A 25739-nucleotide genomic window follows, 5' to 3' on the forward strand; every position below is an offset into this window, starting at 1 on the left:
TTTTTTAAGGTTGAAATTTAAACAGCAGTAAAATGGAGCATGCAAGTGAATGTTGAATTTTCAGCAAGTACTGCAATTCGCCGTTTACTTTTTTGTTTCGCCAACCATCATTGCTCCTCGGGTGACGGCGATATTTTCACAAGATTAAAAACTACCCGTCTTGAAGCGTACTCGGGCTTTTCCAGAAAAAGTGTAATATTGAACCAACAAAATGACCCCTTATTTGACAGATCCTGGAGGTTCGCAATAATGGGTCAATTTTACATTTGTTCAAGTGTTCCCCCAAATGAGTGTGTGCTTTGATCGGCGAATGCCAACAAGAATTTTCCTAGAAATGTGATAGAGTACGATAAGATTATTTTTTGAACTCGACGTTAGGCAGAGCAAAGCCGTTTGCCTTCAGAGAAACAATTCTGGTTTTGGGAATTGCGTGGAAATATTAATCTTCTGTTAGGGTCTGTATGTTTCCTCAAATGGGGAGCTCTACAATTTCTCATTTTTAGATTTTGGAATCCACAGCACGTGGAAGCTACATGGTTGAGAGTCCCATATCTGGGATACGCGTGAAGAGGAGCAAATTTCGATGGAGAAATTGCTAAGTCCAGTTGAACAAAGCTCCGGGTCCGGATGGCATCCCTAACGTAGCAGTGAAGGCCGCGCTCCTGGAACATTCTGAAATGTTCCGGTCATCACTAAACAGTATGTGCCTAAGAGGGTCTTCCAAGATGTGTGGAAGCAGCAGCGATTGGTGCTCCTGCCCAAACCGGGTAGGCCATCAGGCTTGTCGCCCGATATGTCTCTTGGACACTGCTGAAAATGTGCTGGAGAAGGTGGCCCAGAGCAGGCTACACAGCTCTACACCGAAGGTGCGAACGGTCTATCCGATAAACAGTTTGGTTTTCGGAAAGGCTGCAGAACGGCCGTTCGACGTGTCATCCAAGGGGCAGACGAAGCCAGACTGAATAAGACCGGTTTTGCACAGTGGTCACTCTTGACGTTAAGAACGCTTTCAAAAGCGTAAGTTGTGCAGCGATTGCTCATTCGTATGAGGATTCTGGCATATATCTGTAAGATGGTGGGGTGTTACTTCCGTAATCGCCAACTACAGTATATGACCAGTGAGGGACTGGAAACAGTGAGTGTCTCGGCCGGGATTCCACAAGGATCGATACTTGGCCCGGTATTATTGACTGGCAACACAGTTCAACGGTATGTTCTGTTTGTGTGTGTATCTTTTCCAATCTTCACTTCAAGTTGAAATCTCGCCACGTGAACTTGTAATTTTTCATCGTTCTCAAAATTACACCTTTATACAAGTCAATTACGGTTCTTGAAGTTATTTTCCCGCGGTATCCGAAGGCCCTACTCTGCCAATAGATTATGGGCCCAGCAGAGTAGATCTGCCAATAGATTATGAGCCCCGTAGAAACTGTACGGGTCCAAAAACGATAGTTGGAGCTTTCGGATGAAGCTGATTGATGGGGGAAAGTTGATTGATGAGTTGCTAAAGTGGAAAAATCGTGCTGAAGAAGAAGAAGAGTCGGAAACGGCCTTGTTCAGTGGATCCAGCGAATATGCTGAAAAGTGTTTTTGATGCAAAAAACAAGAGCACAAAAAGGCGCAAAGTGAAGATTATAAGCTGTGGAAGAAGATAAAAAAGTGGCCTAAGAGGGAAGAAGAAAAGGCTCACAGTGTAGTGAATACAAAGTGTGATGATGATAATTGGGCTTTTCTTTCTTTCTGCGACCGGTAAAAAGTCAAGCTACTTGTCATATTGTGAACAATCGAGAATTTTTCGACAAAATAGACGATAGTGTGAGTGAAGTACTACATGTTGCTAACGTTGCAAAAGTAAGAGTCCAAGGTCGAGGTAGTGGTACCTAGGGACTGTTTGATGAGAGAAACAGACTTCGGGAAATAATGGAATGGAAGGTGCTTTGTTTGTGTCGGATATGAATTCGAATCTTATTTCGGTAAAAGTACTCTTGCGAAAAGCTTATGTAGGGACATTTGACAAAAGTGCTGCCAAAATTGCTCTGAACGGGATCGTGGGAGCATATGCAGATCTGCTGCATAATTTTTTCGCTGGTGAGGCGCTGATGAAAATGTTAGACTACAGTCACAAATTTAAGGCAGCAGAGTGCAGTTGCAGTGATGTTTGTGAGATGTGTGTTGAAGGAAAAATGCATAGAATTCCTTTTCCAAAGGAGTCGGAGAAGAAAACGTCAGCTGTTATGAATTTGGTACACACGGGTATCTGTGACCCGATGAGAACGTCAACGTTGAGCGGTCGCAGATATTTCCTTAACTTCATCGATGACCACAGCAGGTGGACATCATCAAACGGAAATCTTAAGTACTACAGAAGTTGAAGGAATTTGTTGAGTTGGCATAAACACAGTTCGGCAGTAGGGGAAAAGTTCATATAACGCCCCATGTGGCTAATACGCGCCACCCTTGTTTTGAAGAATCTGAAACATTTTAAGCCAGCAAAATATTACCAATTTGTTTTAAATGCTGTGATTGATCATGGCAAGTATGAATTTTTCCTTAAAATGGCCCTGTGTCGTGATAATTTCACAATTTAGGTTTTTCTTCATTTCGATCTTAATTTTAAAACACTTCCAATAAGGTGTCACCAAGCAGAGAAAAACGAATAAGACCATATTTTCTGACACATCGATATAGGAGAATCTAAACTATGATTTAATGCTAAAAAATCATACTAAACTCGCTAAGGTATGCTTTTTATGGGTATGTTCTATCACGGCCCATGCGCTCTTTATAACGCGCCAATCGTAGTAGGCTGAAAATAGCATTAATTTTTCAAAAAGGCCAATTTTCATTGAAAATGAACAAAAAGTCTAAAACCATATTTTGAGCGTTAATTCAGCCCAAAGAATCTATTTTTCATTTTTTGTTAAATTTCTATTAGTCCATTTTGATTTTCATTTCAGTCAAATTGTCTGTAAGTATTGGTGTGTTTTCGGTCTTCGGCTGCTCTCGGGTGTGTTCGGCTGCTAGGCGCATATTGAATATACAGCGGCGCGTATTCGCAACACAGTTTTGTTCTGTGGCTTTGAATATGGTTTTTAAAAATCAAGTTTTTAAAGAAACTATAGCAATTTGAGTAATAAAAAATCATAGGAACTTGTAGAAAAAACTTTTCTTCAACGATTACACCCATTTTTAACACAATTTGTACGTGGAATACATAGAAAATCAGCGATTCGCTTAGGTGGCGCATAATAGGGCATGTTCCCCTAAACCCAAAATCATCTAATCAGACCGAGGCGGAGAGTATACGGGAAAACAGGTCAACATCTCAAATCTAACGGCATTCTGAATCAATTTACTGCAACTTCTTCGCCTCAGCAGAATGGGGTGGCAGAACGAAAAAATCGTTACCTTGTTGAGATGGCAAGAAGCGTGCTTACTTAAGCGGGACTAGATGAACTGCAAATTATCTGCAAAATCGTTTGCCAACTCGCTCTATTGAAGTCACTCCTTTCGAGCTGTGGTTTGGTTATAAACCATGTTTGAAGAAAATAAAACCGTTTGGATGAGATGTTCATTGCCATGTACCCAAGGAAAAGCGTGGTAAATTGGATGTTAAGGCACTAAAGCTGAAGTTCATGGGTTACAGCGAAATCACAAAGGGTTATCGTTTGTTAGATGTTCGTACCCGAAAAGTCACCATTAGCAGAGATGTTTTATTTCTTAGCACTTTCGATCCTATCGTTGTTGCTGAAGATGAACCCCATGATATTCCGATATTCACCCCTGTAGATTATACTCCCCCCGTCACCCCAGGCCCCAGAGGTATGCCATGAACACCTCCCTCCTTGTTGTAGATTGTACAATTGTTTGCTCTCAAAATAGTGATGATGATTCGAATGAGGTATGGGTTGATACTGACAGCTCTTTTCATAATCAGGATGATGATTCTGACGACCGGCTCAAAGATCCACTGGCTTTGAATTTGCGACGCTCGGAAATATCGACCAAGGGCATACTTCCCCAAAGGTATGTGTGTGCTGCTGAGGAGCAGGAGAAAGAATCGCGTACGTATTCCGAGGCCCAAGCCAGTTGCCATAGAAATGAATGGCAACAGGCAAGGTCGGAGGAATTGGAGGCGATAAGAGCGAATCACGCTTGGAATATTGTTGATCTACAAGTCGGGGCTTTCGACAATAAATGGGTTTTTAAAATGAAACTCGGTGCAGATCGAACAGTCAAGTGTTTCAAAGCTCGCCTCGTTGCCAAGGGTTTTAAATAATCAGCGTTCTGGAACAGAATATGACGAAATATTCGCTCCCGTTGTACGTTTGACTACTTTCCGAGCCCTTCTCTCGATTGCAGCCTGAAGAGATATGGTTGTCTAGCAAAATCATGTAAAGTCAGCCTTCCTGTACGGCAACCTTGAGGAGGAGATCTTCATCCAACAGCCACCAGGATTTGCTGTGAAAGGGTCAGAAAGCAAGGTATGCCGATTGAATTAAAGTCTGTATGGCTAAAAACAAGCTGCGCGATCCTGAAGTATCCGTCTTCACGAAGTTCTGGTCGAAGAAAAGTTCCAACGGTGTGAGTCCGACCCGTGTCTTCACCGTAAGAAGATTGGTGAACAATTGTATTTTGTGCCTGTGAATGTGGATGACCTTATTGTTTCGAGCGAAGATAGGTTTATCGCTGAATGTTTGTAGAAGGCTTTGAAAAGGAATTTCGACACAAGCTGTTTAAGAGAAGTAAGACAGTATCTAGCAATGGAGGTGGAACGCAACGCAGGAGGAGACTATTTTGTAAGTCAGCAACGTTAAATTGCTGATGTTGTGAGTGCTGCTGGACTAGAATATGCCAAAGACTCGTCGATCCTACTGCATGAAGGAAAGCAAGAGAATGATACAATAGACTGAGTCGATTTGGGGTCATTTTTGAATTTCTCAAACCCTGGGGTCTAAAAAGCTTCGTCTTGGTCCAAAACTCATCCATGATTTTTTGCAGAATTTTTCAGTAACGTTTACATGAGTAAATTTGAACTTTTAGGTTTGTTTGGGAAAATAGAATATTTTGTACTATGAAATCAACATCATTTTTGTTTCTTCTGTGGAACCAAGACAGCTAATGGTTTTTGTGCCAATTTATGAAATTCCTAAAGGAAATTTTCCGCTGAACAACTTTGTTGAAGACTGTAACTTAGTATCTTAATAGGTGAAAAAGTTATTGGTTGTTTAACAGGGGCATGTTTTCTTTGCATTGATAAACAATAAATTCAATTGACATCACTGCTGGGTGCCTGGCGAGGTATTGCATGGTTACTTTTCATGCTATACTTCGCGAGACTCCAGGAGTGATGTCAATTGAATTTATTATTTATAAATGCGAAAAGACATACCTCTGTTAAACAGCTAATAACTTTTTTGCCTAATAAGATACGAAGTTATGATATTCTACGAAGCTGTTCAGCGAAAAATTTCCTTTCGGAATTTTATAAATTGGCACAAAAACTGTCAGCTGGCTCGGTTCCACAGAAGAATAAAAAATAATGTTGATTTTTCAGAACAAAATATTCAATTTTCCCATACAAACCTAAAAGTTCAAATTTACTCATGTAAACGTTACTTAAAAATTCTGCAAAAAATCATGGATGAGTTTTGGACCAAGACGAAGCTTTTTAGACCCCAGGGTTTGACAAATTCAAAAATGACCCCAAATCGACTCAGTCTAATGATACAAGCCTGCTATCAAATAATCACGAATATCAGCGATTTATTGGAAAACTGTTGTTTAAAGCTGTGAATACTCCCCCAGATGTAGCGGCATCGGTATCAAAACTTAATCGTCAAACCAGCAAGCCTACTCAGCGAGATTGGAATGAACTCCAGCGAGTTATACGATTTCTAAAAGGTTCTGCCAACCTCAAGCTCCATCTGAGTGATAGAATGGATAATTCTGGATTGGTCGGATTCGCAGATGCTGATTGGGCTGAATGCCGTGATGGTCGTAAGTCAAACAATGGATACATATTCCAAAACAACGGCGGCACAATATCTTGGGCATGCAGAAAACAGTCTTGCGTTTCAGTATCTACTGCTGAGGTCGAGTTTGTCGCTCTCTCGGAAGCTTCCCAAGAAGGGCTTTGGTTACAACGTTTCGTGCTGGACCTGGGTGAGAAGAAAGACGTGAGTGTAACCTCGTCCATTTTGCGGTACGGAGAGGAACACCTGGAAGGCAGCCTTGACCAGGCAGTGTAATCTGCAAAAGCTCTGCAGCTTGCAGCGGTTGATAAACCTGCGAGTCATCAGCGCTTACCAAACAGTGCTGCCTCGGTAGCTGCTAAAGTTGTGGCAGGAGTCATTCCCATCTCGGTCTTGCTAGAGGAAGATATTTTCTGCTACGAGTACAAGCACATGCCCAATAGACTGAGTCGATTTGGGGTCATTTTTGAATTTCTCGAACCCTGGGGTCTTAAAAGCTTCGTTTTGGTCCAAAACTCATCCATGATTTTTTGCAGAATTTTTAAGTAACGTTTACATGAGTAAATTTGAACTTTTAGGTTTGTATGGAAAAATTGAATATTTTGTACTGAAAAATCAACATCATTTTTGTTTCTTCTGTGGAACCGAGCCTGCTAATGGTTTTTGTGCCAATTTATAAATTTCTTCTAGGAAATTTTCCGCTGAACAACTTTGTCGAATATCATAACTTCGTATCTTTTAAGACAAAAAAGTTATTAGCTGTTTAACAGGTGTATGTCTTTTGGCATTGATAAACAAGAAATTCAATTGACACCATTGCTTGGTGCCTAGCGAAGTATTGCAAGACCACTTTTCATGCCATACTTCGTGGGGCACAAGCAGTGGTGTCAATTGAATTCATGGTTTATCAATCCAAAAAGACATACACCTGTTAAACAGCTAATAACTTTTTTGTCTTAAAAGATACGAAGTTATGATATTCGACAAAGTTGTTCAGCGGGAAATTTCCTAGAAGAAATTTATAAATTGGCACAAAAATCATAAGCAGGCACGGTTCCACAAAAGAAACAAAAATGATGTTGATTTTTCAGTACAAAATATTCAATTTTCCCATACAAACCTAAAAGTTCAAATTTACTCATGTAAACGTTACTTAAAAATTCTGCAAAAAATCATGGATGAGTTTTGGACCAAAACGAAGCTTTTAAGACCCCAGGGTTTGATAAATTCAAAAAAGACCCCAAATCGACTCAGTCTAATGCCCAATGTGCGGAAACATGCCAGAAAGACCACGTTGTCCAACTGGCAGCACCAGTGGAACAGTTCGGAACGCGGCTGGTGGACCCATCGCTCGGATTTTGGATGGATCGGAGACATAGAGAGATGGTTTTCTGCATTACGCAGTTCTTGACTGGTCACGGAAGATTCATGCAGTACCACCATCGGTTTGGACACGTGGCCTCGCCATTCTGCCCAATCTGCGGTGACACGGTTGAGACACCAAAGTACGTAGTGTTCAACTGTCCGAGGTTCGAAGGGGTACGCACTAACAAACTTGCAGCCTGGGGACCAGACACGATAGCCGATAACATCGGGCGGAGAATGTGTTAGGATACCAATACTTGGCGCGTGTTCAGCGATGGGTTCACCCGGATCATGACTGCCCTGCAGAGGAGTTGGAACCAGCACCAGTCCGCGACCGGTGCACCGGTGTAGGGTGACTCCTTCGTGTGTAGGATATCTTCACGCGCCCTCTGCGACGAAGGCTGCGTGGATAAGACATGACCTTCTCCGCAGTGAAACTCGTAGGGGGAAGAGTATTCACGCCGCGGAATACTCTCGGATAGACTTACTTCCAGTTATCGGCGGGTAAGTCACTCGAGTCGGTGTAGGATGACGTCGTCGCCGGGAATTATCCGAGTAGTTTCGTAAAGCCCCGGACGTGTGCTTTGACAGGCGCGTGTTCAGGATAAGCTGCTCTCGATTCGGCACACGGACGGGCAAAGAGGAGGGGGCCTCGATCCAAACTAAGCAGAGCCAAGAACTCGAGGAGAGGTCATTGGTCTCTAGCAGTGGTTTCGAACAGAGGCAGAATGTTTTGTTTTAAGGTTTCTTCAATAAATTTTTTTCTACAAATTACAATTCTACATTTGAACAGTGTAAAAGTCGGTTTTGATTTCTTTTTATTTTTTGAAATTAATTCGTTAGAGCAAGTTCACTGGTGTTGGGAAAAAGTGATGGAAATTTTGTCACTTTATGCACATTTGGAAAATTTTACTATGCAAAATCATTTTCAAGACCTGTGGCCTTCAAGTTTTTCTACAACACGTGTTGTATTTTCACAAGCTGTGATGCAAAAATAGCAATATTTCTATCACATACGGCTGAAATAGAAACAGTGCTGTAAAAAAATACAACGCCCAAAGATCTTGAAAACATTTTTCCATGGTAAAATTTTCAAAATGTCAAAATTTCTAGCACTTTTTCCCAGCACCAGTGAACTTGCTCTTAGAAATTCCTAGTTTGGAAAATATGTAAAAATTTTAAAGAATTATTTTTAATGCTTAAAATGACATATATCACAATCCATTTTCCGTCGAAGCTCTAGATGAAGCTTTCTTTCAATTTCTTTTTCCCAAGGGGTACTTAATAATCTCATTGATTCTTAAGCTCTAAAAATTTCTCATGTCAGCTTTCTCCTATTTTTCTCCACTTTTCTCCGAAAATTTAATAACTTTATCAGATATCAATTTTCAATCCCTTTACTCTAACCTTTTTTCCTTTTAAACAAATGAGTTTCAATATTTCCCTTCTCTGGTGTATTTCCGTAACGACAGGCAAAAGAGATGGAACGGGAACGCAACCTGATTCTCACCTGTGCCGGCGACGCCATCCCGGAAGGATTCAACAGCTCCGTCTTTCATACCAACAAGAAGAGTAACCAACATATCTGCAACAAACGTGAAAAGGTAGGCCTAAACTTTTCGCCCTAATCCGATTTAGCGACTGAATGAATGAGGATCCTAATAAGAGTTCTTTTTTCTCACTTTTTTCACTCTTTCACATTTCACGGTATGTTAAACTTTTGGCGGCCGCCGCGTTTGGTTCCAACTTTTTTTTTGTTCGTGGTTCATCAGCTTAAAACGATTCGCGAGAAGAATGCCGAAAGGCTCATCAAGCAAGGACTCCGCTGGGAGCGGGAACGTCTTCAGATGGAGGAATACAACCGGCAAAAGGAGATTGAACGTCGTTCTCGGCGTGAGGCTTTGCTGGAGCAGGAGAAGCTCTACATGATTGAGGACAGCGAGCGGGCGTTGAATTTGTTGAAGTTGAAGGGCACCAAAGGCCCAGGGCGGGATCTGGATCTGAGAGCTTTGCTGATGCAACAACGTCACGAATTGGGTCAGAAGATTCAGAAGCGTGATTTCGATTTGACCGAAGACCGGCAGGTGGATTCCGATAGAGGAAAAGATAAGAAAAGACGCAGTAGTAAACATACTGTGCGGAAGCCTAAGAGTGCGGTATCATCGGAACCGGAAGGCACTTCACCGGAAGAGGGTTACATCTCGATGGCGGCCATTCAGGTGGACTCGACGAGTGAGTTGGAGTCATCGATTGTGATCAAAATTGATAGAGACGGTGGCGAAGATTCGGATTTGATAGATGATTTGAGCACTCTGGAGGGTTCCGAGGTTCTCGAGGGTGGCGGCTCGGAAACGGAAGATCCGGATGAAGTCAACCGGTTGGCGATGTTGGCGATTGCCGAAGCTGAAAAAGCGGCCAAGATTGCCGAGGAAGAAGCTGCCAAGGCAGCTGAGGCCGAAGCCATGAAGGAAGAGATGAATCGGGCGATCGAGAAAAAGAAATCCAAAGCCAAAAATGAGGATCCCAAAATTACCAAATTGAAACAGGCGGATGTAAGTTTTTTTTTACGTTTATACTTTGAAGGCAGCTAAAACTGCCGATTCGGATTTTGAAATCCGACCAAAAACATTTTGAAGATTGGCCCAAAAAGCTGACCTATTGATAATTTTGGAAAATAAGTAAAATAAAGAAAATGACAAAAATGACAAAAATGACAAAAATGACAAAAATGACAAAAATGACAAAAATGACAAAAATGACAAAAATGACAAAAATGACAAAAATGACAAAAATGACAAAAATGACAAAAATGACAAAAATGACAAAAATGACAAAAATGACAAAAATGACAAAAATGACAAAAATGACAAAAATGACAAAAATGACAAAAATGACCAAAATGACAAAAATGACAAAAATGACAAAAATGACACAAATGACGAAAATGACAAAAATGACAAAACTGACAAAAATGACAAAAATGACAAAAATGACAAAAATGACAAAAATGACAAAAATGACAAAAATGACAAAAATGAAAAAAATGACAAAAATGACAAAAATGACAAAAATGACAAAAATGACAAAAATGACAAAAATGACAAAAATGACAAAAATGACAAAAATGACAAAAATGACAAAAATGACAAAAATGACAAAAATGACAAAAATGACAAAAATGACAAAAATTACAAAAATTACAAAAATTACAAAAATTACAAAAATTACAAAAATTACAAAAATTACAAAAATTACAAAAATTACAAAAATTACAAAAATTACAAAAATTACAAAAATTACAAAAATTACGAAAATTACAAAAATTACAAAAATTACAAAAATTACAAAAATTACAAAAATTACAAAAATTACAAAAATGACAAAAATTACAAAAATTACAAAAATTACAAAGATTACAAAGATTACAAAAATGACAAAAATTAAAAAAATTACAATATTACAAAATTTACAAAAATTACAAAAATTACAAAAATTACAAAAATTACAAAAATTACAAAAATTACAAAAATTACAAAAATTACAAAAATTACAAAAATTACAAAAATTACAAAAATTACAAAAATGACAAAAATTACAAAAATTACAAAAATTACAAAAATTACAAAAATTACAAAAATTACAAAAATTACAAAAATTACAAAAATTACAAAAAATACAAAAATTACAAAAATTACAAAAATTACAAAAATTACAAAAATTACAAAAATTACAAAAATTACAAAAATTACAAAAATTACAAAAATTACAAAAATTACAAAAATTACCAAAATTACAAAAATTACAAAAATTACAAAAATTACAAAAATTACAAAAATTACAAAAATTACAAAAATTACAAAAATTACAAAAATGACAAAAATTACAAAAAATACAAAAATTACAAAAATGACAAAAATTACAAAAATTACAAAAATTACAAAAATTACAAAAATTACAAAAATTACAAAAATTACAAAAATTACAAAAATTACAAAAATTACAAAAATTACAAAAATTACAAAAATTACAAAAATTACAAAAATTACAAAAATGACAAAAATTAAAAAATAACAAAAATTACAAAAATTACAAAAATTACAAAAATTACAAAAATTACAAAAATTACAAAAATTACAAAAATTACAAAAATTACAAAAATTACAAAAATTACAAAAATTACAAAAATTACAAAAAATTACAAAAATTACAAAAATTACAAAAATTACAAAAATTACAAAAATTACAAAAATTACAAAAATTACAAAAATTACAAAAATTACAAAAATTACAAAAATTACAAAAATTACAAAAATTACAAAAATTACAAAAATTACAAAAATTACAAAAATTACAAAAATTACAAAAATTACAAAAATTACAAAAATTACAAAAATTACAAAAATTACAAAAATTACAAAAATGACAAAAATTAAAAAAATTTAATATTACAAAATTTACAAAAATTACAAAAATTACAAAAATTACAAAAATGACAAAAATGACAAAAATTACAAAAATGTCAAAAATTACAAAAATTACAAAAATTACAAAAATTACAAAAATTACAAAAATTACAAAAATTACAAAAATTACAAAAATTACAAAAATTACAAAAATTACAAAAATTACAAAAATTACAAAAATTACAAAAATTACAAAAATTACAAAAATTACAAAAATTACAAAAATTACAAAAATTACAAAAATTACAAAAATTACAAAAATTACAAAAATTACAAAAATTACAAAAATTACAAAAATTACAAAAATTACAAAAATTACAAAAATTACAAAAATTACAAAAATTACAAAAATTACAAAAATTACAAAAATTACAAAAATTACAAAAATTACAAAAATTACAAAAATTACAAAAATTACAAAAATTACAAAAATTACAAAAATTACAAAAATTACAAAAATTACAAAAATTACAAAAATTACAAAAATTACAAAAATTACAAAAATTACAAAAATTACAAAAATTACAAAAATTACAAAAATTACAAAAATTACAAAAATGACAAAAATTACAAAAATTACAAAAATTACAAAAATTACAGAAATTACAAAAATTACAAAAATTACAAAAATTACAAAAATTACAAAAATTACAAAAATTACAAAAAATACATAAATTACAACAATTACAAAAATTACAAAAATTACAAAAATAACAAAAAATTACAAAAATAACAAAAATTACAAAAATGACAAAAATTACAAAAATTACAAAGATTACAAAAATTACAAAAATGACAAAAATTACAAAAATGACAAAAATGACAAAAATGACAAAAATGACAAAAATGACAAAAATGACAAAAATGACAAAAATGACAGAAATGACAGAAATGACAAAAATGACAAAAATGACAAAAATGACAAAAATGACAAAAATGACAAAAATGACAAAAATGACAAAAGTGACAAAAATGACAAAAATGACAATAATGACAAAAATGACAAAAATGACAAAAATGACAAAAATGACAAAAATGACAAAAATGACAAAAATGACAAAAATGACAAAAATGACAAAAATGACAAAAATGACAAAAATGACAAAAATGACAAAAATGACAAAAATGACAAAAATGACAAAAATGACAAAAATGACAAAAATGACAAAAATGACAAAAATGACAAAAATGACAAAAATGACAAAAATGACAAAAATGACAAAAATGACAAAAATGACAAAAATGACAAAAATGACAAAAATGACAAAAATGACAAAAATGACAAAAATGACAAAAATGACAAAAATGACAAAAATGACAAAAATGACAAAAATGACAAAAATGACAAAAATGACAAAAATGACAAAAATGACAAAAATGACAAAAATGACAAAAATGACAAAAATGACAAAAATGACAAAAATGACAAAAATGACAAAAATGACAAAAATGACAAAAATGACAAAAATGACAAAAATGACAAAAATGACAAAAATGACAAAAATGACAAAAATGACAAAAATGACAAAAATGACAAAAATGACAAAAATGACAAAAATGACAAAAATGACAAAAATGACAAAAATGACAAAAATGACAAAAATGACAAAAATGACAAAAATGACAAAAATGACAAAAATTACAAAAATTACAAAAATTACAAAAATTACAAAAATTACAAAAATTACAAAAATTACAAAAATTACAAAAATGACAAAAATGACAGAAATGACAGAAATGACAGAAATGACAAAAATGACAAAAATGACAAAAATGACAAAAATGACAAAAATGACAAAAATTACAAAAATGACAAAAATGACAGAAATGACAAAAATGACAAAAATGACAAAAATGACAAAAATGACAAAAATGACAAAAATGACAAAAATGACAAAAATGACAAAAATGACAAAAATGACAAAAATGACAAAAATGACAAAAATGACAAAAATGACAAAAATGACAAAAATGACAAAAATGACAAAAATGACAAAAATGACAAAAATGACAAAAATGACAAAAATTACAAAAATTACAAAAATTACAAAAATTACAAAAATTAGAAAAATTACAAAAATTACAAAAATTACAAAAATTACAAAAATTACAAAAATTACAAAAATAACAAAAATAACAAAAATTACAAAAATAACAAAAATTACAAAAATTACAAAAATGACAAAAATTAAAAAAATGACAAAAATGACAAAATTTACAAAAATTACAAAAATTACAAAAATTACAAAAATTACAAAAATTACAAAAATTACTAAAATTACAAAAATTACAAAAATTACAAAAATTACAAAAATTACAAAAATTACAAAAATTACAAAAATTACAAAAAATACAAAAATGACAAAAATTACAAAAATTACAAAAATTACAAAAATTACAAAAATTACAAAAATTACAAAAATTACAAAAATTACTTAAATTACAAAAATGACAAAAATTACAAAAATTACAAAAATTACAAAAATTACAAAAATTACAAAAATTACAAAAATTACAAAAATTACAAAAATTACAAAAATTACAAAAATTACAAAAATTACAAAAATTACAAAAATTACAAAAATTACAAAAATTACAAAAATTACAAAAATTACAAAAATTACAAAAATTACAAAAATTACAAAAATACAAAAATTACAAAAATTACAAAAATTACAAAAATTACAAAAATTACAAAAATTACAAAAATTAAAAAAATTACAAAAATTACAAAAATTACAAAAATTACAAAAATTACAAAAATAACAAAAATTACAAAAATTACAAAAATTACAAAAATGACAAAAATTACAAAAATGACAAAGATTACAAAAATTACAAAAATGACAAAAATTACAAAAATGACAAAAATGACAAAAATGACAAAAATGACAAAAATGACAAAAATGACAAAAATGACAAAAATGACAAAAATGACAAAAATGACAAAAATGACAAAAATGACAGAAATGACAAAAATGACAAAAATGACAAAAATGACAAAAATGACAAAAATGACAAAAATGACAAAAATGACAAAAATGACAAAAATGACAAAAATGACAAAAATGACAAAAATGACAAAAATGACAAAAATGACAAAAATGACAAAAATGACAAAAATGACAAAAATGACAAAAATGACAAAAATGACAAAAATGACAAAAATGACAAAAATGACAAAAATGACAAAAATGACAAAAATGACAAAAATGACAAAAATGACAAAAATGACAAAAATGACAAAAATGACAAAAATGACAAAAATGACAAAAATGACAAAAATGACAAAAATGACAAAAATGACAAAAATTACAAAAATTACAAAAATGACAGAAATGACAAAAATGACAAAAATGACAAAAATGACAAAAATGACAAAAATGACAAAAATGACGAAAATGACAAAAATGACAAAAATGACAAAAATGACAAAAATGACAAAAATGACAAAAATGACAAAAATGACAAAAATGACAAAAATGACAAAAATGACAAAAATGACAAAAATGACAAAAATGACAAAAATGACAAAAATGACAAAAATGACAAAAATGACAAAAATGACAAAAATGACAAAAATGACAAAAATGACAAAAATGACAAAAATGACAAAAATGACAAAAATGACAAAAATGACAAAAATGACAAAAATGACAAAAATGACAAAAATGACAAAAATGACAAAAATGACAAAAATGACAAAAATGACAAAAATGACAAAAATGACAAAAATGACAAAAATGACAAAAATGACAAAAATGACAAAAATTACAAAAATTACAAAAATTACAAAAATTACAAAAATTACAAAAATTACAAAAATTACAAAAATTACAAAAATTACAAAAATTACAAAAATTACAAAAATTACAAAAATTACAAAAATTACAAAAATTACAAAAATTACAAAAATTACAAAAATTACAAAAATTACAAAAATTACAAAAATTACAAAAATTACAAAAATTACAAAAATTACAAAAATTACAAAAATTACAAAAATTACAAAAATTACAGAAATGACAAAAATGACAAAAATGACAAAAATGACAAAAATGACAAAAATGACAAAAATGACAAAAATGACAAAAATGACAAAAATGACAAAAATGACAAAAATGACAAAAATGACAAAAATGACAAAAATGACAAAAATGACAAAAATGACAAAAATGACAAAAATGACAAAAATGACAAAAATGACAAAAATGACAAAAATGACAAAAATGACAAAAATGACAAAAATGACAAAAATGACAAAAATGACAAAAATGACAAAAATGACAAAAATGACAAAAATGACAAAAATGACAAAAATGACAAAAATGACAAAAATGACAAAAATGACAAAAATGACAAAAATGACAAAAATGACAAAAATGACAAAAATGACAAAAATGACAAAAATGACAAAAATGACAAAAATGACAAAAATGACAAAAATGACAAAAATGACAAAAATGACAAAAATGACAAAAATGACAAAAATGACAAAAATGACAAAAATGACAAAAATGACAAAAATGACAAAAATGACAAAAATGACAAAAATGACAAAAATGACAAAAATGACAAAAATGACAAAAATGACAAAAATGACAAAAATGACAAAAATGACAAGAATTACAAAAATGACAAAAATGACAAAAATGACAAAAATTACAAAAATTACAAAAAATACAAAAATTACAAAAATAACAAAATTTACAAAAATTACAAAAATTACAAGAATTACAAAAATTACAAAAATTACAAAAATTACAAAAATTACAAAAATTACAAAAATGACAAAAATGACAAAAATGACAAAAATGACAAAAATGACAAAAATAACAGAAATGACAAAAATGACAAAAATGACAAAAATGACAAAAATAACAAAAATTACAAAAATTACAAAAATTCAAAAATTACAAAAATGACAAAAATTACAAAAATTACAAAAATTACAAAAATGACAAAAATTACAAAAATTACAAAAAATACAAAAATTACAAAAAATACAAAAATGACAAAAATGACAAAAATGACAAAAATGACAAAAATTACAAAAATTACAAAAATCACAAAAATTACAAAAAATACAAAAATTACAAAAATAACAAAAAATTACAAAAATTACAAAAATTACAAAAATTACAAAAACTACATAAATTACAAAAATTACAAAAATTACAAAAAATACAAAAATTACAAAAATTACAAAAATTACAAAAATTACAAAAATTACAAAAATTACAAAAATTACAAAAATTACAAAAATTACAAAAATTACAAAAATTACAAAAATTACAAAAATTACAAAAATTACAAAAATTACAAAAATTACAAAAATTACAAAAATTACAAAAATCACAAAAATTACAAAAATTACAAAAATTACAAAAATTACAAAAATTACAAAAATTACAAAAATTACAAAAATTACAAAAATTACAAAAATTACAAAAATGACAAAAATTACAAAAATTACAAAAATAATAAAAATTGCAAAAATTACAAAAATTACAAAAATTACAAAAATTACAAAAATTACAAAAATTACAAAAATAACAAAAATTGCAAAAATTACAAAAATTACAAAAATGACAAAAATTACAAAAATTACAAAAATTACAAAAAATACAAAAATGACAAAAATTACAAAAACTACAAAAATTTCAAAAATGACAAAAATTTACAAAAATAGCTTTAATGACTAAAATTATCAAAATGACTAAATATACAAAAATTACCAAAAATTCAAATATTTCAAAAATGACAAAAATGAAAAAAAATACAAAAATGACAAAAATAATAAAAATGACAATAATAACCAAAATGACAAAAATGCCAAAAATTATAAAAATCATAAAACGATCATCGGCATCAAATATTTTTAAGTTAAGAAACTGTACATTCATTTAAGCGCTTTAAGGCACCCCTTAATCAAGTTCAATTGAGCCTAAATTTTGCACAATTCAGTTTTTGAATCAATCTTCAAAATGTGCATCGCTGTGGGTCGCTTTTTGAAATTCAACTATTCAATTTTCCCTTTCCTCCGTTGCCTTCCTAATGTAAATACTCATTCAATAACTTTCGCATATTTTTTAGACGGTCAACGACATCTACAACATTGCTGACGAGATTATTGTTCTTGAAAAGAAGAAGGGCAGCAAGAAAGGACCTGCCGCCAACAAAATGTTGTAAGAAAATACTCATGTTGTGATTGAATTTGGAAATAAATGTTAAATTTTTGTTGATTTTAATGATACCCCTTGTGAACAATTTTATCAGAACAAAACATCCATAAACTATCTTCGCACTCCAAGCAAAGGTAAGAAAACTTCAAACACGAACAAGCGAGCGCTAAACTGCATAACTTGATTCAATTCCGGCAAATACATCCGCACCACACAAACACACATACGATGCTTTTTCTAATTGCTACATCAATTCCATCAGCACGCGAAACAAAACCGTTCCACGAAGCGTTTATTTAACGCTTAATCAACAGCTCAACAACAGTAAGAAAAGAAAAAAAAAAATACTACACAAACATCGCTAAAATAGAGCAGAAAAAAAAATCATTCACTGCAACGGAACACTAATCCTTTTTAGTAGCGGCCGCCTGCCTTCCGTCGACGATTGCATTCACAGAAATCCCACAGAAGGATACCGAGAATGAGCACACATAAATTCCAATGCGGTGCCTAAATAACATAACCGTACCGTGTGTTCCTGATGCCAGCAACACAACATCGGAGCGAATCCCAACCAACTATTCTGTGGAAAATTCTATCAAACGTCAGAGGTGGAAATTTTGATTACCTGTACGATACGGTTTAGAATTGTTTGCTTTCTACTGATTGACGGATGATTCTGAATGTTGTATAAATGTTTTTAAAAATTTCCTATTTTTGATAACAGCTTGATAAAAAAAAAAATGTTTAAATTTATTAAGGTTTTTGTAAGCCACCAATCGTGGCCTAGAGGATAGCATTTCAGTCTTCTAAGCCAGAGGTCATGAGATCGAGTCTCGGTCACGCCATACATAGTATTCTTTCTGTGGGCTGGTGGTGTTAGTATTAGTGAGATGCTAGCCATTATTTCCTTGAAAGATGTATGCTTAAGCCTTAAGCAGAATTTAGATCTCTTCAAAGGAACATGAAGTTTCACTTAGATCCTATATGTGTGTGTTCGTTTCGTTTAAAAAAAAATAAATCTTTTGATAAAGTTTACAGAACGGTAGTTTGAATTTGAGTTTTAATTAAAATTAAATCAAGAATACTATCTTCCACAGTCAAGCTCCTATTGAACATAATTTCGAACTAAGATCCTTCAGTTTGATCCCAAAGAGTTCACTGATTGTCGTCTTCCTTGTTTTTAATTGCCCTGATAAATAAAAAATAAACAATAATTGGATGAAGTTAACGAATCAAGAATGAAAAAGTAGATGCACGTCACGTCATGATGACTGGTATATCTTTTTCATATTTTAAAGTTTGGCAATTTTGTAATTGTGAAGATGGAGACTAAACTTTGGATTAAGCAGTAAGCTAGGCTGATGATTGGAAACGCACTGAAGAAAGATTTTTTAGAATAATTTGAGGAAGTCAAGGAGAATGGTGACGGGTGCCATTTGGAATTGCAAGAACTGTTTCTCGCCGTTAGGAAGTACACAGAAAATAGGAGTTCTATGTGGTTGGAAAAATTCAAGTCCAAGAAGGTCTGAGGATAAAAGCCAATTAAGTATCAGATTTTGTTACTTTTTTTTCAATATTATTAAAAATGTCAATGAGAGTGAATGGCTGTTTCTTGAGAATAATTTTTCATCAAAAGATATTCGATTACCATTTTTTAAAATTTGAGAGGGTTACCGTTGATTGATTAGCGATCGCGCGCCGATCCTCCAGTGCTTAGGGCCGTGCTAAAAGACCTTCACTGTTGACGATCCGGAGCCAGCGACTTCACTTGGTCCCAGTCGAGATTCTCGTCGACGGTTCGGAATTCGGCGGCTAGGCTTCGCCGCCACGAGTTTCTGGGTCTGCCTCTTCTTCGATGTCCTTCTGAATTCCATACAAGCGCCTATCTGCAAATCTTGTTCTCACCTCTTCGCAGCGTGTGCCCAATCCATCTTCACTTACGTTCCCGAATCTCGATTTCTAGCGCCTTTTGATGACACCGGCGATGAAGTTCAACGTTTGAGATCCAGTTGCCAGGTCACCAAGCGCGGATGATATTCCGCAGGCAGCGGTTTACAAACACTTGAAGATTATGATTTTCGTTCGTAAAGAGATCTGGCGTGACCGCCAGATGTTTCGGAGACTCGCAAACGCAAATCGGGCCTTTCTGATCCGAGTTTCGACGTCTTTCTTTGTACCACCATCAGGCTTTATCTGGCTACCAAAATACTGGAAGCACTCCACTTTCTCAACTTGTTGCCCAGCTTCCACGAAATTGGAACGATTTTCTGTATTGATTTCCATCGACTTGGTCTTTCTGACATTGATTTTGAGACCTGCTGCCTTGGAGCTTTCGGTGAGTTTGTCGAGTTTGCTCTGCATGTCTTGTTGTGTTTGGGCGAGCAAAACAATATCGTCTGCCAGGTCAAGGTCGTTCAGTTGCTCCATGGTTGAAGGATTCCACGGCAATCTTCGGTTTGGTCTACAGTCAATCGATTCAGTCAAGATCTCATCCATTACGATGAGAAAAAGCAGCGGTGACAAAATACATCCTTGTCTCACTCCAGCAGTTACCGGGATTGGTTCGGACAAGACACCGTCGTGCAAGACCTTGCACGAAAATGCCTCGTACTGTGCTTCGATGAGATGGACTAGTTTCTCTGGGACCCCTCGTCGTCTAAGAGCAGCCCAGATGTTTTCGTGGTTCAGTCGGTCAAATGCTTTTTCGAAATCAACAAACACCAGCAGAAGAGAGTCCTGGAATTCGTTGATTTGTTCCAGTATTATTCTTCGTAGCGTTGTGATGTGGTCCACACATGATCGTCCGGATCGGAATCCAGCTTGTTGCCGTCGGAGTGTAGCGTCGATTTTCTCCTGGATCCTGTTCAGGATCACTTTGCAGAGTACTTTGAGGGTTGTACAGATCAAAGTTATGCCACGCCAGTTACCGCACTCTGTTAGGTCTCTTTTCTTTGGGACCTTTACGAGGATACCCTGCATCCAGTCGGCCAGGAATGTTGCAGTATCCCAAATGTCAGCAAAAAGACGGTGCAACATTTGTGCTGATAGGGCAGGGTCGGCTTTCAGCATTTCAGCAGGGATGCAATCGATCCCAGGTGCTTTGTTGGATTTCATGTTTTTGATTGCCGCTTCTATTTCAGCCAGCGAGGGCGCTTCCGAGTTGACGCCATTAATGCGACTTACTGTTGGCGCTTCGAGCTGCGGGTTTTGTTGGCCATCGCTATTCGTGACTCGGAAGAGTTGTTCGAAGTGCTCAGTCCATCGTTTGAGCTGATCTGTTCGATCGGTCAATAACTGACCTGCTCGATCTTTTAGCGGCATTCTTGCATTAGTCCTTGCACCACTGAGGCGGCGAGAAATGTCATAAAGTAATCGGATATCTCCATTGGCGGCGGCTCTTTCTCCCTCTTCGGCTAGGGAGTTTGTCCAGGCTCTCTTGTCTCGTCTACAAGCTCGTTTAACACGTTCGTCGCCACGTCACCCATATTCGGCAGACGGGTGTATTTCCTGGGGGGCCCCGTCACATCAAAAAGCAGGTGACGCTCTCTTACTCAAGTAAGCCGCTCAGTTTAGCCACGCGTTGCAAATCTGGGAACTCTCCCTCTTTTCTTTCTCGCTCCCAGAATTTTTTTGGGCCAGGCTGGTACTACTAAAATGAGCGTGGCGACGAACGTGTTAACTGCCTTTTCCAGTTCCGCATATCGTAAGCGGGTGGCTGCTTGGTTTTGAAAGGAGGAAAAAAAAAATGTTTTGATTTTTTGTTATTCAACCGAATTACAGCATTTTTATTTTCTTTTTTATCCTAAAGGACATATCTGCCAATTTCAATCATTGGATTTAAAGATTCTAACTGAAGCACTGGGGTGTTTTGATTGAAAAATTTCCTGAACAGTGTTAGAGGTGATCTGCGATTTCATTTAAGATTACGTGGTATTTTCAAGATTTAATTAGAAATTATTTTTTAGAACTTATCTGTTAAGGCTACGAAGATTTCATGAGTTCATTCTATTTTCTAGAAATTTTCATGTAACAAAACATTTCAGTGTCTTTTTTAAAATAAATTGTAATTTTCAATAAAGAATCATCGGGGCAAGTGCAAACGAATATCATCACAGTTCAACTATCATATTCTTTCAAAAAGAAATATCTTAGAATTCATTTGTCCCATTTATTGATGCAAGTGGGAACACATAGCTCTTTTTCAGATGCGTCAGTGTAAAGACTTTAGAATAAATTTAGTACTTGTTCCTGTTTTTTTATCAACTTTCATTGATATCTGCAGTTTTTGCTAGTAATGCTAGGTCAATTTCACTGAATACTGATTTACCATGAGACCTTCATTTACAAAGCCATTAAATAATTTTGAATATCTGCTTCAGATTTTACACTCGGTATACCTTTCTGACCATTTATGAGAAAAATTTGTCAAAGTTATATGATTCATGGCCAGGCTTGCAATTTCTCTTCAGAGAATCACCGAAGTGCTCGGTTTTCGATTCTCGGTAGAAATTCTCTGAAACGCACCGCAAAGATTTTTAACCGAATCTCTGTAGAGAATCTGAAAAACATCACGACAGAGTGAACACATACTACAGTGAAAAAATGTTTTCACCACGGAGAGCGACAGCGACGCCCAGCAAGAAAAATATTCATTACCGTTCATTTTCCGCTTCGCAGCGAAATAAATCCGAAGCGCTGCGAAGCGGAAAGTGAACTTAAAAATCACTGGGCGGCAGCTGGCTTGGCTTCCCAGTGATTTTAAAATTCATTTTCCGCTTCGCAGCGAAATAAATTCGAGGCGGGCCGCTTCGGATTTATTTCGCTGCGAAGCGGAAAATGAACGGTAATGAATATTTTTCTTGCTGGGTTGTTGCGTTTACCAATACATACGAAGCTGAACCACTGGCCCGAAACATTCATCGTTTGTTGGTGCTATTATTATGCACACCATCGTGTTTGTTTTTGTCTTTGCTTTTTCGTGGCTTGAACCAGTCGGTCTGGTGTTTTCATCGGGGTGCTCTACAGTGACAAATTGTCGCACGCCAGAGCTATTGGAATTAGGTGTGTGTGGATTTCGAAACCGGGGTGCGAATAATGTGTGGAGAGAAACAAAAAATCTCACCCGGGTGATTTGCAGCTATCTCACGGGGGTGTTTTATTCTCCGTTCTCCGTCTTTCTCGGTAGAGAATGGCATCTCTGTTCATGGCTAAAAGGCGCTTTCCTCTTGTTTTAGCATGTGAAATGACAGGAGTTATTATTATTTTCATCACTTTCAGGTCATAATAAAAAACTTATCAAAAAAATCTGCTTCTGCTATCAAAAAAATTATACTTCTGCAATATCAATTACAAATAAAACTTCTTAAAGCGGATCTAAAGTCTCTTCTATGTAGCCAAAATATGTTAAAAAAACACTCGTTTATGTTAATTACGTACTTGAATTCTGTGTAAAAAAAAAACCTTGAACCTGTAAACAGTTTTTCGGTGAACGATTTTTAAAAAAAGTTGAGTTTATTGTAAGAACCGTCTTACCACTTCCGCCGGCGTCTCAAAGACTCCCTTTTCTTTGGGCCTCAGGGCGGCACGCTTATCCACAAAAACAAATCGCAGGGAATATCCGTCGAATGAAAGAAAACTCCCAAAATTTATGCTTCTCTATGTGTACACGTATATTGCCAGACTTTACACTGCTTGCCCCCCACTTCCTTAACTAAAGCTAACCTGTTAGGGACCTTGCCCTTACTGCTGCTGACGAAACCTCGAGGACTGATGGCGACCTCGATAGTTGTTCCTGGAGGGGTTGCGTTCCAGCACAAGGGGGCTTCCGTCGTGGGAACCCCGACAGGACGTTCCAGGCTACCTTCTCCTCGGAACAAGATGGCTTCCGTCGGTGCACCAATGCGGCCTAGCGATGGGTACCAAAACAATGGCTGGTCTAACGACGACGCCGGAAACAAAGGCTTTTAGCCTAAGCCAAAGGGGTCCTAATGTGAGGACAAACAAGGATGAGCGGGTATTTCGGCAAGGGTCTTTTGCGGTCCACTGGCTTACCTGATGTCCTTACTCACACCTTTTCCAATACTCTTCTCACAGTTTCGACTATGGTTGACTTTTTAATTGGTTTTTAGTCACAAGGTAATGTTCGCGCTTTGGTGGTTTTTGGAAGAGTGGACGAGGATCAGCCAGTGTTCTTTGACCGACCTTCACCTATCATTCAGGTCGTTGCCCTCGCCTCGGCGCTCTTGCTTTAGAGTAGAGTTTTGTCGACATCGTTACCTATCTGCTACCAACGGGTTCAGCTGACGGCCATCTGGTGGTCAAGTTCCTAAGCTTGGTCGGTGTATGTGTCTGACAGCAGGGGGCTTAATCATCTGGGGACTGCTTTTGGGAGAGAAAACTTTACATACAAATGACACTCACTGCGATATACTACAAATAAACAAAATTTACATTTAACGCGAACAATCTATAAAACCTCATTGGAAGTGTCATCTGGCGCTTACACTCTCCCCCGGCTAGGGGAAAACAAATATTTGCTAAGTAACTACGAATAACTACGAAGAAAATATTTTTTTTCGCAAACCGCAACATTTTACGTCTGAGAATACGCTAACAACGAATACCATGCTGAACCTTTCCTTCCCCATTAAAATCCGCTCGGTCAATTTACGACATATTTACGGTAGCTCTTGGAACATTCACTACCGATGTACTAGGTTAAGGTGTCTGAATAGGAGTGAAGCACGCGTGAATACGCTTAATATTGATTTTGGAGTATCGGGGTCATAAGGCTTCAGCGTCGTAAAACGACTCCGCTCTGTTTAAAACTAGGTTTTACTGGCCATCAACGTTACTCGAACTCCGGCCTCCAGCGATTAAATTCCACAAAGGGAAACCTCCCACAATACCGCTATACCCACTAGAAAAGCTTTAAAAGTGCAAAGGCGTATAAACTTAAACTAACTAAAAAAATACACATTCCAAGTTTTTATTATTTTTTTTTTTTTTACAAAATTTTGAACAATTTCACCTTTTAAACGCATTTAAAATAAATAAATAACATTCCAAATTCTAAAGAACTTTATTTCAACTGTATCAGAAAAAATTGCAAAACTATTTACATTTAAGTACGGTCGGGAGTAATCATTGAACAGTGCTCGTGAAATATTTCAAGTAGGATTTTCGAACATGCGGGCGAACCCGGGCGAAATTGTGAGCTGTCAGTTTTTGTTTGTGTGCGTGTTGGAAAGAAAATTCAGACCAGTGCTAAACGAGAAAAAGTATTAATGGAGAACAGGCTACATGTGGCGGACTGGTTCGGAGGTAAGTTTTTTGAAAATTATTAAGTGCGCCGGCTATAGAAAATCGCGAATCGTAGTTCTGAGGAGTCTATTGGCCTATAAATTCCTTTTTTTTGCATGGGTGATAATTTTCCGTTTTTGTACACTTTCTAATTTCATCCTTTTCCATCCGAATTTTAATGTGCAACGTGGTTTAGTTTGAAGGAACGGAACGGATTTAAGGAAACAGGAATTGAATTGAGTTGTGAACTGAGGCTTAGAAGTGTCTATGGAGGTATTTGCCAATTTGGACTGTAGAATTTCTTCCAATTCCAGAGATATTTTGATGATGCAATTTTCTTTCCTGACCTACCATAATTTCCATTTGACCTTGACCTAGAGCTTTTTTTTTTAAATTGCATGCAAGTTTTGGACTTAGTTTTTTTTTCTTGCCTGAATTTTTATGAC

The 25739-nt window shown here is 34.0% G+C and overlaps 1 protein-coding gene across 1 annotated transcript in view; it reads left to right on the plus strand.

The window, feature by feature from the left end:
• LOC129745090 (uncharacterized) overlaps positions 1-18059 on the plus strand; it is a 167398-nt gene extending 149339 nt beyond the window's left edge. Inside the window, exons 4-7 of the mRNA XM_055737925.1 lie at positions 8813-8944; positions 9113-9709; positions 9770-9892; positions 17900-18059. Coding sequence (XP_055593900.1) covers positions 8813-8944; positions 9113-9709; positions 9770-9892; positions 17900-17995 — 948 coding nt within the window. The 3' untranslated portion in view covers positions 17996-18059. The remainder of the gene's footprint in view (positions 1-8812; positions 8945-9112; positions 9710-9769; positions 9893-17899) is intronic.
• The last annotated feature ends 7680 nt before the right edge of the window (positions 18060-25739 follow it).

This window comes from Uranotaenia lowii, chromosome 2 (assembly GCF_029784155.1).
Source record: "Uranotaenia lowii strain MFRU-FL chromosome 2, ASM2978415v1, whole genome shotgun sequence".
Lineage (NCBI taxonomy): Eukaryota > Metazoa > Arthropoda > Insecta > Diptera > Culicidae > Uranotaenia > Uranotaenia lowii.